Below are 27,196 nucleotides of genomic sequence, written 5' to 3'. Positions count from 1 at the left end.
GCAGATACCTTCATAGCAAAACTGTAAACTGAAAAAAACTCAGAATATGTTCAAACTTTATAACCTGACCATTTTTTAAAATTAACATACGGTTTAGGGGGCGTTGGTCCAAAAATGTTGGCGCAATAACGCGGACAACTTTTTGTCCCTCTTTTTATTTCCAATGTGGGCGCTAATGGTCGAGTTCAGGGGTTTTTACACAAAACTAGACACTTTGCTGTATTCTGTGGTTACCTGACCCGGCAGACTCTTAATCTATTTATTAAAGGGCCAGTCATGACACAGTCATGGTAAGACGCGCACAGGTGGAATGCAGCGTTGTGTTCCACTGCATTCGGCATACCCACCTGTGTCAGTAAAGGTGTGTGCATCCTTCCTGGGGCTATTGCGGCTTCGAACGCTTTAAAACAGAACACAGGGGAGCACAGGTTGAGCATTTGTCATTACGAGCCAGCGTCTGACTCAAGCCCGAGTTCATTAGCAGGAAACCTAGGCCAGATGACTTTCGTCGCCGGTCCCATCCTTTTTTTCTCACAAATTTTTTCATCGGCGGCGCAGGGGATTGGAGCTGGGAATTTTAAAAACTGTTTTATCACTGCGTCCCCAGTGTTTCTGAACCAATGTGGGTTGTGAGGCTGGGGGGCAAATCAGGGCAGGCAGCCGCTGCGCCATGGGAGTTCAGGTCTGGACCTAAAGGGGCCACAAGCGCACACAGCTTTTTTTAGCCCCACCCACTCCCACCACAGTTAAGACCACCAAGACATTAGCGCTTAAAATGGGTAACCCCACACACCAAGTTATCACAGAGATATATGGTCAGGGCCCCTAATAAACTTGCGCCGGGCCCCCCTTCAAGGTTAAAAGAAATTGGGTCCCAGGAATATGTTTTTTAAAAAAACATTGGGTGCCAGGCCCGGCTGGACTGGGATTAATGGCCCAGCCATTCAGTACGCAGAGCCCAAACAGCCCCCAACAGGCCCAACTCTATGGATCTTTCTATGGAACCATACTGCATATGCCAGAACCACGATTGCACGGGCGCGGCCAGGCCCCTACACAGTTTTAAAAAAAAATTGGGCCCAGACAATATTTTAAAAAACATTTGTGCGCGGGGCTATAGGTATTAAAATATACATTGGTGGCAGGGGTTTAAAAAAAATCAAAACACCACACTTGATGTTCAGCTTAGACTGACTTCGGCTCCTTCGGACTTCAGTATTTTGCCGCTTCCTGACTTCAACTTTCAGGTTTCGGGTCTTTTTGTGGCTCGGGGCTTTGCGCCTGTTGGCACTTCAGGAGAGCGGCACGGCTTCGGCGCTGTCTAGGGGCGGCCCGCACTATTTTGAAAGTGCAGCAAGCCGGCCCCCTAGCCCGGCCCGGTACACTTTTGTACCCCTGTTGTCCTCCATGGCAGCCCTTGCATAATAAAGCTTTAGCTTAAACCTTAATTACGCCAGTTCAAACAGAACTTGTTACTCAGTGAGAGCTCTGAGGTTGTATCTGTACAGAATGCGGACACTAGCAACTACTGAGTTGAAAGCAGTGCGAGCGGGCAGTTGAGGAGCTAGGAACAGGTTGTACTCACAGGGAGGGGAGAAGAGGCTTGTTCAACAGCAATTGCAGGGGGACTCTCCCTCTCCACAATGATCGTTACTAGTACACACCGTCACGTTCTGGAACCCCTGCTGATTACCGCACCACGAAGTTACTTACGAGGTTGGCCACAGATTTATGGCTACCAGATGTTCCATAACTGCTTGGTTCATCAATGGACGGTGTGTGATTTCAAGCTGATCTGAATTTTGTTCCCCTCTGAGGCTCAGATTGGTTTTTTTTTTGCCTTCCGTCTGGATACTTGCAGTTGGCAGACTAAAAAAAAACTAAAGGTTGAACTGTTGGATTGTGTTCTTTTTTCACTTTATACTTGTTACTAGGTCTTTTCATAGTTCCTGGGTGCTTTGTTCTGTGTCTATGTTCTGATCCTTGCCTGTTCCTGATTTTGGCCGTTTTGATACTCTCTTGGATTCTAATATTGTACAGCAATTTTTGGTGTGTTTGACCACCTTGCCCGCCATTTCTACGTTCTGTATTCTGTACCGTATTGACTGCTGTTACCGACCCTGCCTGGTTTTATGACTACTTCCTTGTTCCATTCTACAAACACCAAACGCTTGTTCCCTTACTCACTCAGAAAACTCTCTCCTTGGTTAAGACCTGACGGAAGTTAGCGGAGCTCACCGAAGCCAAAAGGCGGCACTGTAAAGGCAGAAGAGTGCGCAGAGACCAAGAAACCCTTGGGACGTTCGTTTCTGGGCGTTTAGTACCGCGTTACGAACTACATTACACTCCTTCAATTTTCTGTTGTTTTAAAATCAGGTATTTGCGTCACACATCCCATGTAATTTTTGTTAAATTTCAACGCCTCAAAGATTTCTGATAACAGAATAAATGGTTTTTGTTCATTTAACAAATGATCTATAATAATTTATTTTTAATATTAAATAATTCATTTATCACTCATTTCTGGCTTAAAAGAAATAAATTACCGGAAACACAGACGGGTAAAAACATCACTGTTTTATGTCATAGGATAGGCCACAACATCTATTCTTGTATGTAAATTGTGGATAAAACAATTCTTTCTTTAACAATAAAAATAAACAAACTTTTTTCATACGACTTGAAGCCCTTTAAACGTAGCGTACGAAAACCAAACACAATTTGTGAGCTTTGGTGGGAGATTATTGAATTAGATGCGTTACCAGTGTAAAATAGGGGGACACAATAAAAAAAAAAAGTTCTTGTTTAAATATTACACTGTTGTGACAATTAGAACAAAAAGATTCTGTTTCCAGCCAGAGGTTTTACAAATCATTGAAAAAAGACAGCATTCTTATTTTACACAATGAATTGTCTTGTGTGATACAACTGAGCTTTACAGAATGGGATGGATTTTTTACCCAGTGTTCGTGCCGTTCCTTGATATTTTGTCCTGTTCTTGGATCTATTATGTGTGTGTGTGTTGTACAGAGATTCACCTTTGACAACGAAACATTCAGGAAGTGTCCAGACATTCTTGGTATAAATCTCCATATAACCACATTTTGGATCTGCTTCCTATTTTGTAGTCCTTATCTAAACATTTGCCTAACTTTTCCATGCTGTGGGCCAATAATCCTATAAATATAACGTTCACCACTCAAATTAAAGTAGGATGACGCTGTTTTAGAGGGCATAGGGGACCATTAAATTGACTTGGGGGCTGCGTCTAACCCACAGACCTTCATCTGTATAGCCATACCTGATAACAATGTATTTCATTTGATATGTGTTTTTCTATGAGGATCAAGAACACAAGGCAGTTTTAATGGCATACATTTCAAATCTGAACATTAAAGGGGTTGTTCACCTTCCAAACACTTTTTTCAATTCAGTTGTTTTAGATTGTTCCCCAGAAATAAAGACTTTTTCCAATTACTTTCCATTATTTATTTTTTATTGTTTTTCCAAAATCTAAGTTTAAAGTTGAATGTTCGTGTCTCTGGTGTTTGATTCTAGCAGCTCAGTAAATCAGGTGCAGACTCTGAACTGTTGACTGTATGTTTGCAACATTGGAGTTGATACATTCTCAGCAGCATCTCTGGAAGGAATGTAACAACTATTGTAACTCAATTCTAAACAAACTGCCTGTAATTGAAACGTACAGAGATTCTGCTTCAGCAGGGGACAAAGATAAGAAATGTATCAACTAAATGATATCCATTAGAATAGTTTTGACAGGGTCGTTGACCCCCCTCCAGAGCTGCTTTTTAGAAGGTGAAAAATGAAACTTTACACTTCAATTAGAAAAACGGTCAACATAAAATAGAAAATTAATTGGAAAAGGTCATTATTTCTGGTGATCTATCTGAAACCAACTAGTTGTTTGAAGGTGAACCACCCTTTAAGCACTATCCACGAATTCATGGATTTGAAACTGTTATGCTGGTTGATGAAATATCAGACAGAAGCACATGTTTGTTTTGAAAGATTACAGATTTGGTGCACTGTATCTTTTAAAACTATATTCCATTCGTGGTGAATATCTATTGTGTATAAAGTGCATCAAATTCCACCTGTAATAAATATCAATATAAAAATACATCAAAAAAAATTGAGTTTATTATCAGTAAGTAGAAGACTTTTATTGATTGTATTTTATATTGATATTTATTACAGGTGGAATTTTGATGCACTTTTACACAATAGATATTCACATGAATGAATTTTTAATGGCAAAGATGAAAGAAAATTGATCATGATATATTTCTCGCTTATTGCAAAATGTTGTATAACACTTATGGACTGTAACAAGATGGACACAAAACGGTTACATTTTTCTTCTTTACATAGGGATCACACTGCTTTGTCTATATTTTTGGCACAGGTTCTCTTTTGCGGTCCCCGAAACGTTTGATAACTGTGAAGTGTCAGAGCTCAAGAGCACCATGAAATAAACGCCCGCATCTTGCAGCAGACAAGGTATGGCGTCAATCTTTTCAAAACTGCCAGTTTCTGACAGCAGATGATTCACCACATTTGCCCTTAGCCTCAAGGTGGCCATACAAGAGCAGATTTAAAGGGGAAGGAAACCTCGTCGGCACTAACCCCCCCTCCCCCCTCCCGTGTGTTGCCCCCCCTCCCTCCTCCCCCTGGCCTACCCCTCCGCGGGGGCAAATGCCCCTTAACTTGTACTTACCCCTTCTGCGCAGGTCCAGTCCAGGGGAGTTTCACAGCTGACATCTTCTTCCATGCGATCTTCTTCCTCCCTTTGACCGGCGTTTTGGCGCATTGCGCAGGTAGGAGCATTTTGCTGGTACGGATCTTCTGCGCTAATGCGCCAAAAGTCACGCGCATGCGCAGTAGATCGTACCGGCGAAATGATCCTACTGCGCTATGCGCAGGTCAAAGAGGAAGAGATCGCGTGGAAGAAGATGTCGGCTGTGAACTCCCCTGTACTGGACCTGCGCAGAGGGTAAGTAACAAGTTAGGGGCATTTGCCAGCGGGAGGGGGTAGGCCAGGGAGGGGAGGGGCGGGCAATACACGTGAGGGGGGGTTGGGGGGTTAGCGCCGAGGAGGTTTCCTTCCCCTTTAAGCTGCCAAAGGGATCCATTAAGCAGCCGATTGGATCCTAAATGTATGGCAATCTTTAGACTATGTAAATGGACACAATAGATCCTTTAAACAAGAGCTTAACTGATCCTTTTTAGTCTTTATTCTAAATTAACATTTTTATTCTAAAAGGCATAAAAAAAAGGTTATTTACTATAAAGATAATGTAAAAAGTGCCACCTTATTATTTTCAGTGGAACATTTCAGATTTTTTTCCTGTTGTCTCATCTCTGAAACTAAATACATAAATATATTTACGGTTAAGGCAAACTATCACTTTAGCCATAATAATACATCCCTTAACATTGCTCTACATAAGGCTTAATGGACCTTACAAGGGTATATTGATGATTATGATAGTTAATGTTATAAGACATGTACATAAGAAAGGCATTATTTTCTGTTTGTCAGCACATGGGATGGGAATGAATGTAAGCTCTTTTGGTGGAAATGTGAGAATGTTATGGAATAAGTGACTGCAAGGACCATTAAAAGAAACAATGTCAATGTTTCATGGAGTCTCTATAAGGAAACCAAGAGTAAGCGTGTGTTGTAGCAGCTAAAGGTTATGTTAGTTATGATAAAAACAGATAAAAGAATTGAGCTACTGGCAATAAAGTAACTAGAGGGGGGCGGGCCCTGGTGCGTGAGGCGCAGCCGGCACCCCGCCCCCCTCCGTACGCAATTTTCAGACTGCAGTTTAGTGGCGCGTGGGCTGCCGGGGGGCCCTGAGGGGGGTGCGGGCCCTGTCCCACTCGCACCCCCTGCTCCCCCGGTAGTTCCGCCACTTGCTATTGGTTGTAGGCTGGGACACTGATAAGTTATGTAGAAGGAGTTTTTTAGGATTTAGGGCAGATTATGTTTATGGTTATAAGCAGCAGTTAAGAGAGGTAGTTTGCATAAAAGCAGAAAGATCAAAATATTTGAGTTAACAGGGTGAGTTTAGGTTATTACTGCCAATATCTGAAGAGACCGAAATTTAGAAGGCCCTGAAACCATAGAATTAAAATTCATTCCAATTTTAATATGTATTATTGCATATTAAATATTGAGCCCTATAAAGACATAACTCTGAATATAATCAGGGTTTGGGTGCTGGTTAATTCAGATCTTATATACTGTATCTATTCAAAAAATGACCAGTCCAAGTCTTTACGCTTTCTGCATCTATATAATAAGCAGGGGAGGGAAGTTGTAGGAAGAGAATATAGTGAGCTGGGTAGACACAAGTGTTGGTGCACTAAGTGCAAAATATCTTATGGACCCATACACTTATACTTGTTCCTAGTGATTTTACAGTGCACACTGGGCCCTCCTTGATATCATTTATAATCATACTCCACTAGTAGCAAATGGAATCACTAAGGGGCGTAAAACACAAGAAATACTGTTTGCCCAGATTCCTAAATGCTGCAATTTCGGATGCTCTACTTTGTATGCCTTGACTTAAAAGCAGAGGCCATCTTGCTCATAGGTGAACGATTTGGAGTACAATGGCAATGTTTGCTTTTGCCTTAACAAATTATTAGCCTTTCTTTTCAGCTTGTCACTAAAAATGCTATCTGTTTGTGGGGATCACAGAGCCATATTTTGAGCAGGCCTGTGACCATAGCATTCCCCATACTTAATAGGGGCAGTGGTACATATGCCATTAGTAACGCCAAAATTTAAATACGTTTGACTTGAATACATCTGGCATGAGATAAAAGAATTTCTTTTCTGCCAATCGGACCTGAGGAAACAACCACTGCTGCACCAAGTGCCCCCGCAAGGTCAAGGCAACTGTCATTACAATGAATGGGAAGCAATTCTCTGTATTAGCTGCTAAACACATGAGCAACACAAACTGATGTGTGTCATTCATTTTGTTGCCTGTGTAAATTTGCTTCTGTCGTGTGTGACAAAATGCTTGAGAATTAATCTTTAATCTAATGCGGGGAATAAACATACTGTACCATGTGCAATGAACCTATAGCTGAAGCCCTGGTTTATATTGTATTGTGTTTCCTATCAGCTCTGCTGAGATAAAAGATTGCTGTCCACAGCCTTAGATAATACATATTTATGAACTGCCTCAAGTATTTGAAATACAAATATAATGCTTTCTAGAAATGATGGCGAATCTTCAAAAGCACACATGTAAAATGTAAACATTACAGGGGTTATTTATTAAAGTCTGAATGCTAAGTAAAAAATGAAAAAAAAAACTTGAATTTTTTGGGATATATTATGCTCAGAGTATGGAAAAAGTCTGAATTTGAAAATCCGGCATCTCAGACCTGCCATGGTTACATATAAGTCAGTGGGAGAAGTCCCAAAGATATCTTCATCTGCGATGGGTTTCGTGTAATAATCCGAAGATTTAGTGGTTTTCAGGCAAAAATCTGAAAACATCTTTTTTAATATGTGTATGGTTAGCACTGAACTATAAGCCTCCTACACCGTATCTTGTGAGATGTACAGGCCCAGGATGAATATCCATGCTTTAACCATTTTTGTACCATAGATTAAATTCTACAGCAATAACAATCTGGCCATCTGAGTGGCCTATGCTGTAGAATTTATGTTTCCATGTTCCAACCAATGATATGCAGACTACGTAGATGGCAAATAGTTTACTGCATTTGACCCAATCTAAGGATTGTCTAACCTGAAGGGACCTGTTACATATTGCCCTGCTATAACTGCAAACTAGATTTAGTGCACCTGTAGAAAAATACTGAATACTCTTCATCACATACTGTATTTCATACATTATAAGGCTGCTGGCAACCACAAGGCAGGGACCACATAAATCCTAAGAAATAATGTCATTGCGGCTATCCCAAATGTATATTGTCTCGTTTGATGCATTAAAGGCATCACCAGCAACTAGTAAGGATCCACTTTCCTGCAGCTGGAACTATGTATGAGCTTTCCTTTTGGTGCCTGCAGAATCCTCTTTTGGCAGCATGATAAAATATCCAGACCCGTATCATGGAGTTTCTCATTGTACCAAATGCTTCCGTGATCTTCTTCCACCCAGGCTACTATTTTACCTTCCCAGCCTGGAATAATATCTTCATCATGAAACACCTGGGGAAAGAAAAGCAAGAACTGAACCAATTACTGGGGACGTTTCCACGCTGATGTTATTATATGTATGTGTAAATCTGAAAGTAATTATTACTACACAGCAAATAATTCACTCTACAATATAAAATTTAATTCCTGAACCAGCAAGTGTATTTTTTTGTTGTTGTAATATTGGTGTGTAGGCGCCATCTCAGGTAATTTTTGCCTGGTCATGTGCTTTCAGAAAGAGCCAGCACTTGAGGATGGAACTGCTTTCTGGCAGGCTGTCGTTCCTCCTACTCAATGTAACTGAAGGTGTCACAGTGGGACCTGGATTTTACTATTGAGTGCTGTTCTTAGATCTACCAGGGAGCTGTCATCTTGTGTTAGGGAGCTGTTATCTAGTTACCATCCTATTATTCTGTTGTTAGGCTGCTGGGAGAAAAGGGAGGGGTGATATCACTTTAACTTGCAGTACAGCAGCAAAAAATTTATCAGAGCACAAGTCACATGATTGGGGGCAGCTGGGAAACTGACAATATGTCTAGCCCCATGTCAGATTTGAAAATGAAATATAAAAAAAATCTGTTTGCTCATTTGAGAAACAGATTTCAGTGCATATTTCTGCTGGAGCAACACTATTAACTGATGCGTTTGGAAAAAAATTTTTTCCCATGACAGTATCCCTTTAAAACAACAATTAAGCTGTACTACAGGCCTTTGGCTGCACCCTATGGAAACTCAATACTAGCTCTGCAGTTGATTGGTTTATTGTTATGTAATTACACATTTAGCTTTTAATTGTTCACACCTTTAATTAATTGTTCACATCAGTGTTGGTCGGAATTGCATCATTTTGGCACAGAGCCACATGATTGATTAGATACAAATCAGCATGTGTAGGTGCAGCACACCACTCAGTCTTGGAAGAAACACATCCTTAAAGGAGAACTAAAGCTTAACTAAAGAAGTAGGCTAGAAATGTTGTACTATTATGTTTTGGGCTTCTGTATCAGCCCAAGGCAACCACAGCCCTTTAGCAGTAAAGATATGTGTCTCCAAAGATGCCCCAGTAGCTCCACATCTTTTTTTCTGCTGATTTACTGCACATGCTCTGTGCTGCTGTCACTTACTGAGCTTATGGACCCACTCACAATATACAGTACACATAGAATAGAAATGTCACAATATAATGCTGATTAGTAATTAATACAGATAATTACTACATGGCAGCACAGAAACAAGTGCAACTAGCATCAGAATTTAATTATCAGCCCTGCTTATATTACAGGCCAACCTCATTTTCTGCTTGATATTTGCAAAGACGACCCCTAAGCTCAGCTTCTCAACAGCTGCTCAGAGCCCACTGAGCATGTGAGTGTCACAGACACTTTCCAAGATGGAGACCCCCTGTGACAAGTTTGAAGTCCTGGATTATTGCTGCTATTGACAATCTGAAATGTTATGCTGGTGTAATAAATTCAGTATATAAAATAGGGCATTTTTAGCCATATTCATTTTTTGGGTGTAGTTCTCCTTTAAGGCAGGTGCTAATTCCAAAGTTTTTTGTGTCCTGTATTTTGGCACCTTGCATTTTAATGCATGGAGCAGGTATAGAAGGTTAGTAAATGTGTTTTCTCCCTCCTAATGCATATTTCACCCAACATAAAAACACCTGAAATGTATTTCTCAGTGAAACCTGTCATATACAAGAATGGAAATAACCGAATTGGCTAGTGGTTTTTTTGCCTAAAATTGACAATTGCTTAATGTCATGTAAATGATAAGCATCACTGAGTAGTATTTGCTGTGTTTGTGCTAAAATGCCACAGCAAAGCTAACAGTATGTGTGCCATTCGCCATAAGTTCATTTAATTTGTTTATGGTACATTGGTCAGGCCTCCTTATCTTGTTCACATTCCTTGTTAAGTCAGTCACTTATTTCAGCAGCAGTGTAGTATATGGGTAAAGGGTAACTGATCTTGAGTGAACATCTTGAATCCTTGCAGAGCTTCTGAAATAATCACATGACTGACAGCAGCATGGAGCAGGTTACTTTCTACCCATGCCACTAACACAACCATGAGTAAACAACTTTGCATCATGGAAAATATTTTCAACCTACTAGAGGATTTCCATGACTAGGGCACCTTGCACTTTGTTCCATGAGGAATTGCCTATCAAAGATTTATTCAGGTCCCTTATTAATATGTAGAAACTTATTAAAAGGAATCTTACCTCTTCTTTCACTGTTCCAAATTCAGGATCCAAAGCCTTGAAGTGGTATCTGTGACTTCCCTCTTGACCAATAGCTGCTCTGAAGTCCCTCAGTGTCACCTCTCCTAAACTATTGATGGAGAACATTAATTTATAATAATTAACTGGAGGGAGATTCCAACTGTCTCGGCACATTATCTAGAAGGAGATTAGGCAACCAGAGTCCTTTTTATCTTTGGAAGAAAAAGCGCTTCTGTCAGGATTATTAAGTATAAAGACTGGTTAACTAGGAAATGGTAGCAATAGTAGGGCAAGATGACTAAGGCTAACATTGTCTTGCCTTCTGCCCTTTCCACCCAAACTTGGTCAAAGGTCAAGAGTTTCAGCTGGAGCCATGGACTCAGGGCAAAGGAGTTTGAAGCTGTGTTAAGGCTTGGGTGAGCATGTGATAATTATACAGTGAGCTCCAAAGGGCACAGCAGGGTAGCAGGAATCAAGGCAGAGTAGTTTTTTTTAGCCTTCTTGTCTGACACTCGTGGCCTCTGCCTATTTTAATTCTCAGTCCGGACTGACTCTGGCATTTTCGAAAGTAAAAAAATTCAAAGTCATTTTTTGGATACTTCGACCATTGAATAGGATACTACGGCTTAGATTAGAAGTAAAATAGTTCAATATTCAAATATTCAACCATTCGATAATCAAAGTACTGTCTCTTTAGAAAAACTTTAACTTCAATACTTCGCCAAATTAAACCTGAAGTGCTATGTTAGCCTATGGGACCTTCTATAGCATTTTTCTAAGTTTTTTGAAGTAGAAGTAAAATCGATTTAATAGTTTTGATCGAACGATTTTACTTCGACCGCAGAATACCAAAATTCTATGAAAAAAGTTCGAATTCGAATATTGAATTCAAAGTATTTTCAATTCGATGGTCGGAATTCGACCCTTGATAAATCTGCCCCCAAGTGTTTTCTCTGTTGGTTTTGAGGGACTTTCCTGCCAGAACTCACTCATCACATACCGGTAGTGCAGCTTTAATTAAGGAGATGGCAGAAGAGCTGGCACTGTAGCATTTATAATCTATAGCCGGCAAGTGGGTTAAAGCAACAGTAACACCAAAAATGAAAGCATTTTAAAGTAATTAAAGCAATACCAACACATTCCTATAAAAATCATAGGACGTATCCTTATCAAGGAGGTGCTGCAGGCCGAATAGTTTCTTCTAAACCCCCCAGCCCCGGAACCTTTGTTAAGCCGACCGCTACTGACACTCCTAATGATCTTCTGCATTTTTTCAATGACACTGGGCTGGGGGCGTTGCATCCTTCCATAGGCTAATTACAAATTAGAACAGGACTCCAGCCAATGGAAGGATCACTCTGCCCCAGTTAGCGTTACTGAATGGACCAGTAACATCAAAAAATTAAAAAAAAAAATTCGTTAGTATACAACGAAAAATAAACACCAAGACAAATTAAACTTTTAAATTGCAAAGCTTTATTAAGAAATGACTTACTGAAACTCCACTTCCTGTCCTCTTCAGAAAGGCGATAGGGGCGACCATCATCCAGCGGTGCTCAATTTTTCCTCCCTGGCTGAATTCTGCATTGAAGAGAGAAGAGGATGGAGCGTGATGGGCCGCGTGCTCTTCTGCAAATAATCTCACAGCAATTGGCAGTAACAGCGATACAAGGCGCAGATACAGCGATAGAAAAGTCTATTTTCTATTGCCAGATATGATGGCCAATGCTGTGCTCTTTGCCACAATATCGATACAGTGCTGTCTTTTGTGTATAAATCCCCAAAGGCTCTATTACTATCACGAACACCCCCTCTGGCACATAGGGACAGGCGCCATTAGAGAAGCCCACGGGAGAATCGCGTGGGGTGTCAGGCTGGAGGACGACGGGCGGGGTGGCAGATCTCGAATACCGGCACGGAAGCTCCATACAAACGACCGGGGGGGGGCTTTGCGCGACAACACATTATGCTACAAGTCAGGTGTGACGCGCTCAGGCAAATCCCCCGAATTTTACGGAGCTCCCCCAGCCCCACTCTTCAGAGACTCGCTCAGTCCGCCGAGATGCTAGGTACAGCGCAACTCAAATCAAGGACCTCTCCCTTCCCAGGGGACCCGTACAGCCAGCACGAACCCACTACAAAAAAACCCTACTACAGGAAAAGGAAGCAACGGACTGAGATTCTGCATTGAAGAGCGCCTGTCCCTATGTGCCAAAGTTAGTAATGGAGCCTTTGGGGATTTATACCACAAAAGACAGTTGTAGTGATATAGTGGCAAAGAGCACAGCATTGGCCATCATATTGGCATAGAAAAATAGACTTTCCATGTATCTTTGTTACTGCCCAATTGCTGTGAGGATTATATTGCAGAAGAAGCAGTGGCCCCCCATCTACGCTCCATCCTCTTCTCATCTTCAAGTGCAGAATCCAGCAGGGAGGAGAAATCGAGCACCGCTGGGATGGATGGCTCGCTCCCTATCGCCTTTTCTGAAGAGGACAGGAAGTGGCGTTTCAGTAAGTTATTTCTTAATAAAGGCTTTGTAATTTAAAATTTTTATTTGTCTTGATGTATATTTTTCGTTGTATACTAACGAATTTTTTTAAAAATTATTTTGATGGTTAACTGGTCCTTGAAGCAACGCAGAAAGATTCGTTTGAAGTGTCAGAGGGACGGCTTTTACAAAGCTTCGAGGGGGCTGGGGGTGGCTTTTAGTGGAAACTATTCGGCGTGCAGCACCTCCTTGATATGGACACGTTCCTATGATTTTTATAGGAAAGTGTCAATATCGCTTTAACATATAATATACATAGAGCATTCACTGGTAAAAGTTGCTTCAGAAACACTACTATAGTTTATAAAAACAAGACTGCTCTGTAAGCCATGCAGCCAGCGCATTCAAGCTGGAAAAAAGGAGAAAGGCACAGGTTAAATAGCACATAACAGATAAACCATGTGTGTCCAATAAATGGTGTTTTATCTGTTATCTGCTATGTTACCTGTGCTTTTCTCCTTTTTTGTTTTTTGATATTGTTTGTTTACAATGTTATATAGCTGTTCAGTATTGCTTTTTCTTTTATATACATTTACAAACAACGATTATCTTGAAATTGTATGTAGCTGAATATTGCATTTACCATTACCTCTTTGGTAAAGTGACCATGAAGGGTGTCAGAGAGCGGTCAGTAAAGTACAGCACTTTGGTGGATGAGTTGCTGCTGCCCATGACTGGGGTGCTCTGTGAATGTGACATTGCTGCAAAAATCAATATAACAAAAAGTTATGGACAATATAATTGTGTTTATACTGTGCCTCCCTACCCTTGTCACTTAAAGGAAAACTATACCCCCAAAATGAATACTTAAGCAACATATAGTTTATATCATATTAAGTGGCATATTAAAGAATCTTACCAAACTGGTGTATATATTTAAGCAAATATTGCCCTTTTACATCTCTTGCCTTGAACCCCCATTTTGTGATGAGATCACCTGACCAGAAATACTGCAACTCTTTACTTTACACTTCAATATTAGAAAAATGGTCACAAATAGAAAGTAATTGGAAAGTCTTTATTTCTAGTGAACAATCTGAAACCAAATGAACTGAAAAGTATTTGAAGGTGTACAACCCCTTTAAAATATCACTGCCCAGTGTGTAGTAAAATCACAGCATGATGGGCCTTGTGCTGCATTTTCTCAAATACTAGACTGCAACCATGGTTCCCTAGAGCATCATGTAGAGGGAATGGTACTATTCTTAAAACAGGAAGGTCATATTTCTTTTAAGTTGTAAAGTAACTGAATGACTTACTAAGAGAAAATGTAAGTAGGTACAACAGTGTGGTTACCATTTTGTTACTTGTATTTCTCCACTAGTTAATATAAATAGTAAATTCTGACAAGCAGCTCAAGAGAACAAAATACAGTAAACCACTCGGTATGATAAATAGGAAAGCAAAAAAAAAAATGGCAGAAGGTCCAAGCTGAGATTTAAAATCTACCCTGGCATTTCAAATACACAGAGGCCCAAACAACTCCCAGAGCCCCAATGATAGTGACTGTCTATTGTATCTTACAGCAGCTTCTCTGGCATTTGCCACAATCTACAGATTGCAGGGCCCTCTAATCACAATTTTGTTTGTTGAACATGAAGCATTGGTTAACTTGTTGCTGCTATAAAAATAATGATGATTTACTTGTCTACTGTATAAAAGAAAACATCTAAAATTATTGTTTTTGGTTTCCAAGCCCATAGTAAATCTACATCTACTATGACATAACTCCTTCAGTGTATGGGGGACTATTGAATAAAAACTTAGTGCCCAGAAACCTGAATTTTAGTGTTTTCAGAGAAAACCAGCACCCCAAACACCAGAAAATTATGAAGGCAAAAAACATCTTCAAATGGTTAAACCTCTGCCATTGACTTTTACATGAATTTAACAGGCTTTAGCTGGAGTATTTTCAGATTTTTTTTTGGAGCATAATAAATCTCTAAAAATGTGAGGTTTTGTTTCTTTCCAAATATTCAAGGTTTTTTCACAAAAAAAAACTCGACCTTTAATACATAGACCCCTTGATGTCAATATTGTCCAACACTTATTCTATTCAATATTGTCTAACCTATTTTTTCTCAGGAAAAATTAGGTTGCAGGTTAAAAAAATATAATTTAGGGGGGTGACCATATCACGTAGATGTCTGGTGACACTTTACTGCTAATGCTGCAGACAATTTTCCCTTGATATATTATACTTATCTGCTGTTGTAGAATTCCATTGGAATCATTTATGTTTCCCAGGGGTGCAAGTCAGCACCCTTTAGTGCTTGTCTAACAAGGATTTGAATCCCAGTTAAAGCTGAACTCTACTTTAAAATGTGTAAGGAGCAGAGCACCGGCAAGAACTTGCTGAAAAATGGAGCACAGAGGCCTGCTGCCATTCTGCAGAACACAGCGTGTAAAGAGAAAAAGAATGCAGAAGTGGATACAACTGTGGCCACTATATATAGAGTAACGTGAAACACTCAGCTCTACCTGATCATCTTCTTCATTCATGTACTGCTGAGGAAGAGCCTTCCGGTGATCCAACTCTTTCTGAAGGTCAGTCTGAAACAAAACATTTAAATAAACACAAACATTTTTCACTCTCACTAATAGAAAACTATAATTACAACCCTTTGTATAATTTTTCGTGAGCCATGGTTTGTATAGAAATATATTTTCAAACTCCATAAATAATTGAAACACGTGGACTGACCATCACACAGTTAATCTATAAATTGCTAAAAATCAACAAAACAACGGTGTTGACAATATAACTTGATAAGACAAAGAGAAGTGAGAGGTGCAACAGAATGACAAGGTAGATAACCCACCAAGCAGAATCACTAGTCCAGGTGCACCATCCCCCGCCCCTCAGCTCAGGGAATAGCAAATCGATATTATGCAGATGGAACAGGTTGGGCTATCCATCACTCTAAGGGAATCCATGTTTCTTGCCCAATAGGCGCTTAGTCATGGGCCCATGGCTAAGTGCCTATTGGACACAAATGCGTAGTGCCTATGGTAATGTGTATTTTTTAACTTTAATCGATAAACGTTGCCTTTACTTTTATAATTTGGTCCTGTGGATTCCCTTAAGTGCCGGATAGCCCAGCTTGTTCTATATGAACAATATAATTTGATAAACCACAAGAACAGGGGTCATTGCATTAGTCAATGAGGGGCCAGCAATTAAAAGTTACCAGTACCTTGTGATAGTTGGCTTCAGAAAGCTTCCGTTGAGATTCATCAAGCTTTCCTTGCAGTTGTTGTATAAGCCATTCCTTCTTGGTTAAATCTTTCTGCAATAACATTCATTATCAAGGTTACTGGCGTGCATTACAAGGGACCTTTAGAGAAATTCTCAGGGCGCAAAACACTTGATCAAGTCAATGTACAAACGCTGAAAATCTGGGAAATCTATGCTTTAAAGGTAACTATAGCAGCTGGAATGTTGTAGTAGCTAGCTCCTCAGTGGATCATCTGTGGATGAAACAGAGCCTATAGATTTATCTATAACATTATCTATCTATAACGTATAACATTGCAAAAGTGGTGTGAATGTGTGTCTCAGATGTGCCAATTAAATTTGTATTTGTACATTTTATGGGAGACAGGAGAAGATAAAGTAGGTCAATTTCAACTATAATAGCAGGTGCCTGTCTGTGTAATTGCCTCAAAACTATCCATATTTCCAGTAACTGCTTGTACATGATGGTAAATGTATTTGCCCAATAATCATATCAATTACTAATCAATGGTCAATATAATCATTGGAGTAAAGATGGTAAAATAGCATTGTATATGACTGATGTCGTGTGTCAATTTGGAACAACCAATTCTAATTTAAGTTTAGGGACAGAAATTCTTTTCTCTTAGGATATTGTGGGTAAATACCTATTTCAAACTAGTGGGAAACTAGTTGTCTGAAGCAAGTCTGTTTGGTTTTAATTTACCGCTACTATATACAGTATCATGGGCTAAATGAATGAAAACCATCACAGACAGCTTTGGGAAATTTGCAGATGATGATTACAATAATAACTCAAATATGCACTGTACCTGTTTAGTGGCAGGCACATACTTTTTACACAATCTATTTATTTTTAGACATCCTCTTTAAAGAATACAGCGGGATGTTACTATATACCATATTAATCTCTGAAGATGCTTTATTTGAAAGCAAAAATTTTTTACAGATTTTATATGAATACTCTTATTTGCTCTGGTAAATACCATTTAAATAGATACTGTTTGTTACAATATCATTTTTACTTTATAGTCTGCAATAAACTGGCTCCTCTCTTCCATTTTTCTCTGTAAGTCCACCTAAAAAAATAAACAGATTCATTTAGGATGTTCAACACCACATGGCCTGCATTTAATTTTAAGGTGGGCAGTGGCATATTTTCCATGGTAGTGCAAATTAAGACTGCTCTGGGCTCTGAGTGGAACCAAGCACAGGGACCAATTATCATCTTACTTACATAACTTACACACGCTTCTTTGACATGTTCTCATAAGTAGACCATGCCATGATAAAATAATGATACAGGAATTGGATCTGTTATCCAGAAACCCCGAATTACTGAAAGGCTGTCTCCGACAGACTCCATTTTATCCAAATAATGCAAATTTTTAAAAATGATTTCCTTTTTCTCTGTAGTAATAATAATAATAATCATAATAAAATAGTACCTTGTAATTGATCCAAACTAAGATATAATTATTCCTTATTGGAAGCAAAACCAGCCTATTGGGTTTATTTAAAGGACCAGTAACATCAAAAAACATTTTTAAAAAATTCGTTACTACACATCAAAAAATAAACACCAAGACAAATAAAAATTTAAAATTGCAAAGACTTTATTAAGAAATAACTTACCGAAACTCCACTTCCTCTCCTGTTCAGAAAAGGCGAAAGGGCGACCATCCATTGTGCGGCGCTGGATTTCTCCTCCCTGGCTATGTCTCCTGTTGTACTGACAGCATCACATCAAACTCTATGGAGCAGTTGGAATTCTTCTGGCATAGTTGTTCCCTGTCGATATTTCTCCATTATCCTCCCGCACGGTGAGCAGAGGGGAGATGCATGGCGTTCATCTTGTACCCAAGTGACACTAGATTCTATTTATGAAGCAGCACGCTACAGTTGCCCAGCACCGCCGCCACGAAGATCACGGCTAGAAACTCACATAAGAGTGTCAGCCCCTGAGCACAAGTAGATTTGTGGCTCCTCCACACCTGAAGGAAGGCAGTGCATTGGTCGGTGGCAGCGGCTGCAGATTTTGTTTCATATAAAACAAGAGTGGAAGTGGCTAGAACGCTATGGATCTGGTCATTCATTTGTCCGAGGGCGATAACTTGGCAGACCCAATTGGGAACATTGGCAGCACCAACTCTTCCCAGTTTAGCAGCAGGGTTCAAGGGAACCAGACAGGGGAACGGTACGCTTGCTGGCCAAGATCGAGATTGCCATGATACTAGCCGTGATCTTCGTGGCGGCGGTGCTGGGCAACTGTAGCGTGCTGCTTCATAAATAGAATCTAGTGTCACTTGGGTAAGCAGAGCCCCCATGAAGCTCCCGGGTCGCGTCTATTGCAGGAATGTAGCACAGAGTCTACACTGGGTCAGCACTGGGTTCTCTTTCACTCAAAGCCGGCGATGTTTCTGAAAGTCTTGGTGTTTATTTTTTGATGTGTAGTAATGAATTTTTTAAAAATGTTTTTTGATGTTACTGGTCCTTTAATATGTACATGGTTTTCTAGTAGACTTAAGGTTTGATGATCCAAATTACGGAAAAATCCGTTATCCAGAAAAACCATAGTTTCTAAGAATTCATGTCCCATACCTGTAATAAGTGCAACTTTAATGCTATGGGCATACTTTTTCCTCAGCCTGCTTTTATACAGTCCATCCGCTAGGCTCAGCCCGCTGCTGTCACATGGAGCGGATTTTGGAAGGCCAAGAAACAGACCCCATGTGCCCATAGCTTTAAAGGAAGCACCTTCACACCTCAAAATCATGGGGGCGGTCACAGAGTTCTTTTATAATTACATTTATGCTTGCATTATAACACAAACAGGGCCGATTTCCACAAGCAGTGCCCGGAGGCCACATGGTCCTAGAACCTGCCATGTTTCACACACCCCCCATGCGATGTCAGGGAATTAGGTGCATTATATAGGTCAGATAGGGCCCGTTGCTTTCCACTGACAAAATTTACATAAGCTAAGGAAAATGTGTAGATAGAAAGAACCAATTTTGGCCATTAGAAAAAAAGGGCTAGGCACACATTTTGCATGCTCCTGAAGCCAGAAACTAGCTAGATCAACTATGGATGTAGGGTCTGCTTTGACCTCTGTATAATATTCCACAATACCATCTTTTTTTAAGATGAAGATGAGATCTAAGTGTTTTTATTAAATCTATAAAAAATCCCAAGTACCTTGGGGGTGAGGGAGGCACCAATACATAAAGGTTGAAGGTTCAAACTATTTTTTCTTTCATGTACATATGACTAACATTAGAGGAATCAAACGACACTATATACAGATCTTTTTGACATAAAAAAAGAACAACGGGTCATCACTTTAGACCTAAGTAACCAAACTTTCATTTTAAGCAGCGCTGGTGGTTCTTCATGCTGAGGCAGTGAGAATACAGTGAGAATACTTTGCCAGGTGATGCTGTGATGACAGATTCTGTTAATACCTTTAAGAATTGCTTGGACAATGTCTTCTTCCAAGGTTGCAGTGATTTCAAGATATACCGTTTGTTTAGAATAGGTATGTACTGTATATGTCATATGAAAAAGTTTGGGAACCTCTCTTAATTTGGAGGTTTGTTTATCATTGTAACAAACTTGAAATGTTGGACGGCACTTCTGGAAAAGGCTTTATTAAGGCAGTATGCTGTAATACACCTAACGTGTTTCGGGATAGTCTCCCTGAATTATAGCTATGATTTAGGGATAAAAAACCCCTACCCCCTACCCTACATAGACCCCCTCCCCCCCAGCCTAGCTGCTACCCAGGCAAATGCCCCTAACTCTTTACTTACCCCTCGTTACAGATTCTGTCCAGCGAAGTTCATGGCAGCCATCTTCCGGCTCTTCCGTAATTTTCAGGAATGAGAGCGCCGCTTCAGCAATTTTCGTCATTTTCGGCGCATGCGCAGTTGTCACAAACCCGGGAAAATGCTCCAACTGCGCATGCACCAATATGGCACTTACTTACCGAAGAGAAAAAGATGGCTGCTGTGAACTCCGCTGGACTGAATCTGCACCGAGGGGTAAGTAAAGAGTAAGGGGCATTTGCCCGGGGTAGTGGCTAGGCTGGGGGGAGGAGGGGGGTCTATATAGGGTAGGGGGTAGGGTTTTTTTTACTTTAGGGTGGAATTCTCCTTTAAGCCCCTACAGTGCACTGTCATTTATTTACCCTCACACAGCATATTGGAGTATTCCTGGTACATATCTCACATTCTGGCTTTGCAGCTCATCCCTGTCCATATTAGCCCGCAGTAACTCCTGTTTCCGTTGAAGCACAGAGCTTTCTTGGGTAGCCAATCTCTGCTGCAGAGCATCCTGGGGAACCAAAAACAATAAAGCTGAGCAAAAGCAGCTATACATACTAGGCTGCACCGAATCAACAATTTTGGATTCGGCCGAAAGTCTGCACCAGCACTGTGTCACTGTATGTAGTCAGGGCCGCCATTAGAAATCACGGGGCCCCGTACAGCAAAATTTTTGGGGCCCCCTGGGCCCCGCCCACACTGACGACCAAGCTCCGCCCCATATCCCGCCCACATCGCAGTTAAAAGACCACACAGACATCAGCGCTAAAAAAGTAACCCCCCCCCACACAAGTTGTAAAAAGCTATTGATGGTCAGGGCCCCCTTATAAAAAAAATTGGGGCCCCAAAAAAAAAAAAATTACAATTTTTTTTTTTTAAAAACATTGGTGGCAGGGGCCCCCTGTTAAAAAAAACTGTTAAAAAAAACTTGGGGCCCCAACAAAAAAAAATGTAAAAAAAACTAAAAAATAAACAAACATTGGTGGCAGGGGCCCCCTTCTAAGTTAAAAACAAATTGGGGCCCCAAAAAAAAATTTGAAAAAAAATTAATTTTTTTTTGAAAAAAAAAAAAAAAACATTGGCGGCAGGGGCCCCCTTATAAGTTAAAAACAAATTGGGGCCCCAAAAAAAAAATTTTTTGAAAAAAAAAATTTTTTGAAAAAAAAAAAAATCTGGTGGCAGGGGCCCCCTTACAAGTTTAAAAAAATTTGGGGCCACCAAAAAGAAAATTTATTTATTTTTTTAAAAAAAAAAAACCAAAAAAAAACAATGGTGGCAAGGGGCCCCTTACGAGTTAAAAAAAAAATTGGGGCCCCAAAAACAAAAGTTTTAAAAAAAAGATTGGTGGCAGGGGCCTATAGAATATTAAAATAATACATTGGTGGCCAGGGGATTAAAAAAAAAAAAACACAAACTGGTGTTCAGTAGAATTGAACTCATGGCTTCAGTACTTCAACTTCGCCTCCTTTCGTGACTTCGGGTCTTTTCACCGCTTCAGGACTTCGGCTTCGGCTGTTTTCGTGACTTCGGGTCTTTGCGCTGCTTCAGGACTTCGGCTTCGGCTGTTTTCGTGACTTCGGGTCTTTTCGGCGCTTCGTGACTTCGGGACTTCGGCTTTTTCCGTGACTTCGGGTCTTTTCGTCGCATCGGCTTCGGCTTTTCGGCACTTCCGCATTCGGCACTGAAGAGGCAAGACGTACGGCTCGGGCGCTCGTAAGGGGGGCCCGGATCTTCAAAAAATGCAGCGCTGCCGGGCCCCCCTTCATGCCCGGGCCCGGTACGCTTGTCCCCCCTGTCCCCCCCTGATGGCGGCCCTGTATGTAGTACATATTAGAATGATAGCTTTCCTTGTCTCCTGCTCTGTTCTGTCTTCCCTCCCTGCAGGGCTGGAACTAGGGGCAGGCAGAGTAGGCGCCCACCTAGGGTGCAATCATGGGCGGGGCACACGTTTAAGGGGAATTTCCTTTCTTTCTTTTTTAAACCCTGATTTGCTTGGCCTTTAATAGTTTTTCAACTTTATAAACCCCCTGTTCCAGACAGAATCACTCCCCAGCTCCCTTTTGGCAACTGCTGGCACAGGTACATATTTGTGGGCAATATCTTGGCTGCTACTTGCACAGGTAAACAGATGATATGATGGATATTTGGCTGCTGATCGCACAAGTACATATATTGAGGCAATAATGTGGATTTTTTGGCTGACGCTGGCACAGGTACAGATTGGGGGCAATATATGGGATTGGCTGCTGCTGGCTCAGGTACATGGGGCAATATGGTGGCTGCTGGCACAGGTACAAAGATGTTTGAGGGCAATATGATGGATTTTTGGCTACTGCTGGAACAGATACAAATTGGGACAATATGATGGATACTTTTGGTTGCTGCTGGCATAGGTACAGATTGGGGGGTATAAATATGATGGATGTTTTGGCTTATGCTGGCACAGGTACAGATTGGGGCCTGGGGGCAATCTGAGGGATTGACTGCCATTGGTATAGGTACAAATGGAGGCAATATGATAGGTGCTGGCACAGGTACAGGGGGCTATATGACTGGTAAGGTGGGAAATGGTAATGCAGGACTGGGTGGGGGGCATTGATTGAAGCCTTTGCCTAGGGTGCAAAAATACCTTGGCCCGGCCCTGCCTACCTGTGTGTGCCATTCTCTGCTTGCCCTACCTGTGGGATTTAAGCTTGTTAGGGGTTTGTTAGCATTTGGAAATTGTTGTTAAGGGCCCCTAAGGTGTTTAACCCTTTAAGTGCCACAGAACGTAGAATCTACGTTCTGTGGATCAAAGGACCAAAGTGCCACAGATCGTAGATTCTACGTTCTGCAGCACTTCCGGGTTTGCGAGCGGAGGAGCGGCTGTTAGAGCCGCTCGCTCCGCTCCTTCACGATCCCCTGCCCCTAGACAACGAGCAGAGCAGGGCATCGTGTGGCCCCTGGGGCGCGATCGCCCAGGGGCCCCAAAGCAGCAGCAGGGACGCGTTTCCTATGCGTCCTGCTGCTGCCTGCGCTGCACTTCCGCCCAGCTCCGTCCCCCCATGGCTGCTGACCGTTGGAGCTGGAGATCTGCTGCGTGGGACCCATTATCAACGATCTGCAGCATCTACCCCAGGTAAGTGTAACATTTACACACACAAAAACACACAAACACACCAACACACACTTATTACAGTAATATACACTTACATTCACACTTACACACACTCACACATAGATTTTTGGGGATTGGGGGGGTCACACACACTCACAGCACCCATGTACACTTGCACACGCGCACACGCGCAAATAACATGCAATTTACCCGTTGTGCACACGCATATGTACATATATGGCTTTGTGGCTTTTTTTTTTTTTTTTCTTATCGCATCGTCTCTTTTTGGGCTAAAAAAAAATTTTATTGCCGTTCCGAATAGCGTATTCGCTAACCGTACTGTGCAATAGCTTTAGTATGTTATTTTGGTGGTTATATTGCAATTTTGGTGCATTTTTAGCCATTTTATTGAATTTTTAGCCATTTTATTGCATTTTCAGCTCTGCATTTGTGTTGTTCACTTGTTTCTGTCCGTATAATCGATTTGGCCCAGCTAAAATATTCAAACGGTAATTCTGGTGGCCGATTACACTAGTGTGAAAAAAAAAAGCATTGATTTTTGTGGTTTTATTAGTTTTTGGTGATTTATTTGCATTTCACACTGTTCTGTGTTATTTTGTTTTGCCTATGTAAATTTTATCTACTATATATCCATTTGTGGGTCTCTGTGCGCCACATAGTTTGGTATATCTATGCATATTGGGCATCAAAGTGTTCAGTAGACCCCTGTCGTTCATATTTAGGATGTTTTATGCTGATACGTTACGAAATGTGGGGCACATATGGGGTAAAATTCAAGCTTTGTGACGATTTTCAGAAATTTGATAAAAACCGTTATGTTCAGCATTGCTTTGCAGTTTGGCAGTTTGCAGTAGAAACACTTATTTACCCATTTTGGATTCGTCAGAATGTGTACTTTCTGAAAATATATGGTTTTCTGGGGTCTCTGTACTGTTAGGGGGTCTAATGTCGCATATTACACACACCAGGTGCTTATATTGCAGCAGCCAGCGCGTCAGCTGTGAAAATGTCTATACATATTGTCATTTGGGGGTCTCTGTGCGCCACATAGTTTGGTATATCTATGCATATTGGGCATCAAAGTGTTCAGTAGACCCCTGGCGCTCATATTTAGGATGTTTTATGCTGATAAGCTACGAAATGTGGGGCATATAATGGGGTAAAATTCAAGCTTTGTGACGATTTTCAGAAATTTGATAAAAACCGTTATGTTCAGCATTGCTTTGCAGTTTGGCAGTTTGCAGTAGAAACACTTATTTACCCATATTGGATTCGTCAAAATGTATACTTTCTGAAAATATATGGTTTTCTGGGGTCTCTGTGCTGTTAGGTGGTCTAATGTCGCATAATACACACACCAGGTGCTTGTATTGCAGCAGCCAGCGCGCGTCAGCCATGAAAATGTATACACTATTGTCATTTGGGGGTCTCTGTGCGCCACATAGTTTGGTATATATATATGCATATTGGGCATCAAAGTGTTTAGTAGACCCCTGGCGTTCATATTCAGGATGTTTTATGCTGATAAGTTAGGAAATGTGGGGCATATAATGGGGTAAAATTCAAGCTTTGTGACGATTTTCAGAAATTTGATAAAAACCGTTACGTTCAGCATTGCTTTGCAGTTTGACAGTTTGCAGTAGGAACACATATTTACCCATATTGGATTCGTCAGAATGTGTACTTTCCGAAAATATATGGTTTTCTTGGGTCTCTGTACTGTTAGGGGGTCTAATGTCGCATATTACACACACCGGGTGCTTATATTGCAGCAGCCAGCGCGCGTCAGCCGTGAAAATGTATACACTATTGTCATTTGGGGGTCTCTGTGCGCCACATAGTTTGGTATATCTATGCATATTGGGCATCAAAGTGTTTAGTAGACCCCTGGCGTTCATATTCAGGATGTTTTATGCTGATAAGTTACGAAATGTGGGGCATATAATGGGGTAAAATTCAAGCTTTGTGACGATTTTCAGAAATTTGATAAAAACCGTTATGTTCAGCATTGCTTTGCAGTTTGGCAGTTTGCAGTAGAAACACTTATTTACCCATATTGGATTCGTCAGAATATGTACTTTCTGAAAATATATGGTTTTCTGGGGTCTCTGTACTGTTAGGTGGTCTAATGTCGCATAATACATGCACCGGGTGGTTATATTGCTGCAGCCAGCGTGTCAGCCGTGAAAATGTCTATACATATTGTCATTTGGGGTCTCTGTGCGCCACATAGTTTGGTATATCTATGCATTTTGGGCATCAAAGTGTTCAGTAGACCCCTGGCGCTCATATTTAGGATGTTTTATGCTGATAAGTTACGAAATGTGGGGCATATAATGGGATAAAATTCAAGCTTTGTGACGATTTTCAGAAATTTTATAAAAACCGTTACGTTCAGCATTGCTTTGCAGTTTGGCAGTTTGCAGTAGGAACACATATTTACCCATATTCGATTAGTCAGAATGTATACTTTCTGAAAATATATGGTTTTCTGGGGTCTCTGTACTGTTAGGGGGTCTAATGTCGCATATTACACACACCGGGTGCTTATATTGCAGCAGCCAGCGTGCGTCAGCCGTGAAAATGTATATACACTATTGTCATTTGGGGGTCTCTGTGCGCCACATAGTTTGGTATATCTATGCATATTGGGCATCAAAGTGTTTAGTGGACCCCTGGCGTTCATATTCAGGATGTTTTATGCTGATAAGTTACGAAATGTGGGGCATATAATGGGGTAAAATTCAAGCTTTGTGACGATTTTCAGAAATTTGATAAAAACCGTTATGTTCAGCATTGCTTTGCAGTTTGGCAGTTTGCAGTAGAAACGCTTATTTACCCATATTGGATTCGTCAGAATGTGTACTTTCTGAAAATATATGGTTTTCTGGGGTCTCTGTACTGTTAGGGGGGTCTAATGTCGCATATTACACACACCGGGTGCTTATATTGCAGCAGCCAGCGTGCGTCAGCCGTGAAAATGTATATACACTATTGTCATTTGGGGGTCTCTGTGCCCCACATAGTTTGGTATATCTATGCACATTGGGCATCAAACTGTTTAGTAGACCCCTATGTTTATATTTAGGATGCTTTATGCTGGTAATGATACATGGACAATACGATGCTGGAAAGTTGAAGCTTTGAGGCAATTTTCAGAATATTTTACCAAAACCGCCAAATTTGGCAAAGCCTTGCGACTCAGTAGTTTGGGGCAGAAAGGCATGGGTACCCATTTTAGATTCTGTATAATGTGTACTTTCCAAAAATATATGGGTTTGGGGGTAAACATATATTTCTGTGTTTTTACCCCACAAAAATGCAGTCAATGTGTTGATTTTTCATTAGCTGAAGTTACCCACAGGACTATTTGTATGCGCTAACTTCATTTTGGGGCCTCTAACTGCCATATACTTTGGTAAACCTATGCACAGTGGGCACCAAACTGTTTGGAGGACCCCTGGCAATCATATTTAGGGTGTTTTTTTTTTGGTGCGTAACGATACATGGGTGATATGGTGCTGAGAAGTTGAAGCTTTGAGGCAATTTTCAGATATTTCACCAAAACCGACAATTGTGGGAAAGCCTTGCGACTCAGTAGTTTGGAGCAGAAAGGCATGGGTACCCATTTTAGATTCTGTAGAATGTGTACTTTCCAAAAATATATGGGTTTTGGGGGGTAAACATATATTTCTGTGTTTTTACCCCACAAAAATGCAGTCAATGTGTTGATTTTTCATTAGATGAAGTTACCCACAGGACTATTTGTATGCGCTAACTTCATTTTGAGGCCTCTAAATGCCAGATACTTTGGTAAACCTATGAACAATGGCCACCAAACTGTTTGGAGGAACCCTGGCAATCATATTTAGGGTGCTTTTTCTTGGTGCGTAACGATACATGGGTGATATGGGGCTGAGAAGTTGAAGCTTTGAGGCAATTTTCAGATATTTCACCAAAACCGACAATTGTGGGAAAGCCTTGCGACTCAGTAGTTTGGAGCAGAAAGGCATGGGTACC

At 40.9% G+C, this 27,196-nt stretch overlaps 2 protein-coding genes and 1 long non-coding RNA gene across 3 annotated transcripts in view; 1 reads left to right on the top strand and 2 right to left on the bottom strand.

The window, feature by feature from the left end:
• The window catches only part of LOC121396103, a 211,964-nt gene that overhangs the window by 59,736 nt on the left and 125,032 nt on the right, over nt 1-27,196 (top strand). The window lies entirely within an intron of this gene.
• The window catches only part of LOC121396074 (cilia- and flagella-associated protein 251-like), a 123,756-nt gene that overhangs the window by 69,547 nt on the left and 27,013 nt on the right, over nt 1-27,196 (bottom strand). The gene's annotated exons all lie outside the window — the stretch shown is intronic.
• Nucleotides 7,851-17,586, bottom strand: LOC121396090 (dixin-A-like). The gene is made up of 6 exons (XM_041570694.1): nt 17,260-17,586; nt 16,194-16,286; nt 15,478-15,549; nt 13,586-13,697; nt 10,445-10,553; nt 7,851-8,227 (listed from the first exon to the last, which is right to left on the bottom strand). Exons 4-6 carry the CDS (start codon nt 13,693-13,695, stop codon nt 8,024-8,026), a joined length of 423 nt encoding a protein of 140 aa, XP_041426628.1. The 5' UTR covers nt 13,696-13,697; nt 15,478-15,549; nt 16,194-16,286; nt 17,260-17,586; the 3' UTR covers nt 7,851-8,023.

This window comes from Xenopus laevis, chromosome 7S (genome assembly GCF_017654675.1).
Source record: "Xenopus laevis strain J_2021 chromosome 7S, Xenopus_laevis_v10.1, whole genome shotgun sequence".
Lineage (NCBI taxonomy): Eukaryota > Metazoa > Chordata > Amphibia > Anura > Pipidae > Xenopus > Xenopus laevis.
This window is presented reverse-complemented; position numbering and strand designations above follow the sequence as displayed.

Coding starts and splice junctions, on each gene's coding strand:
- LOC121396090 (XM_041570694.1), bottom strand. CDS start 13,695: ATGTCACATTCACAGAGCACCCCAGTCATGGGCAGCAGCAACTCATCC. Junction 10,554..13,585: donor ATGGTCACTTTACCAAAGAG/GTAATGGTAAAT, acceptor CTCCATCAATAG/TTTAGGAGAGGTGACACTGA. Junction 8,228..10,444: donor TTGGAACAGTGAAAGAAGAG/GTAAGATTCCTT, acceptor TTCTTTCCCCAG/GTGTTTCATGATGAAGATAT.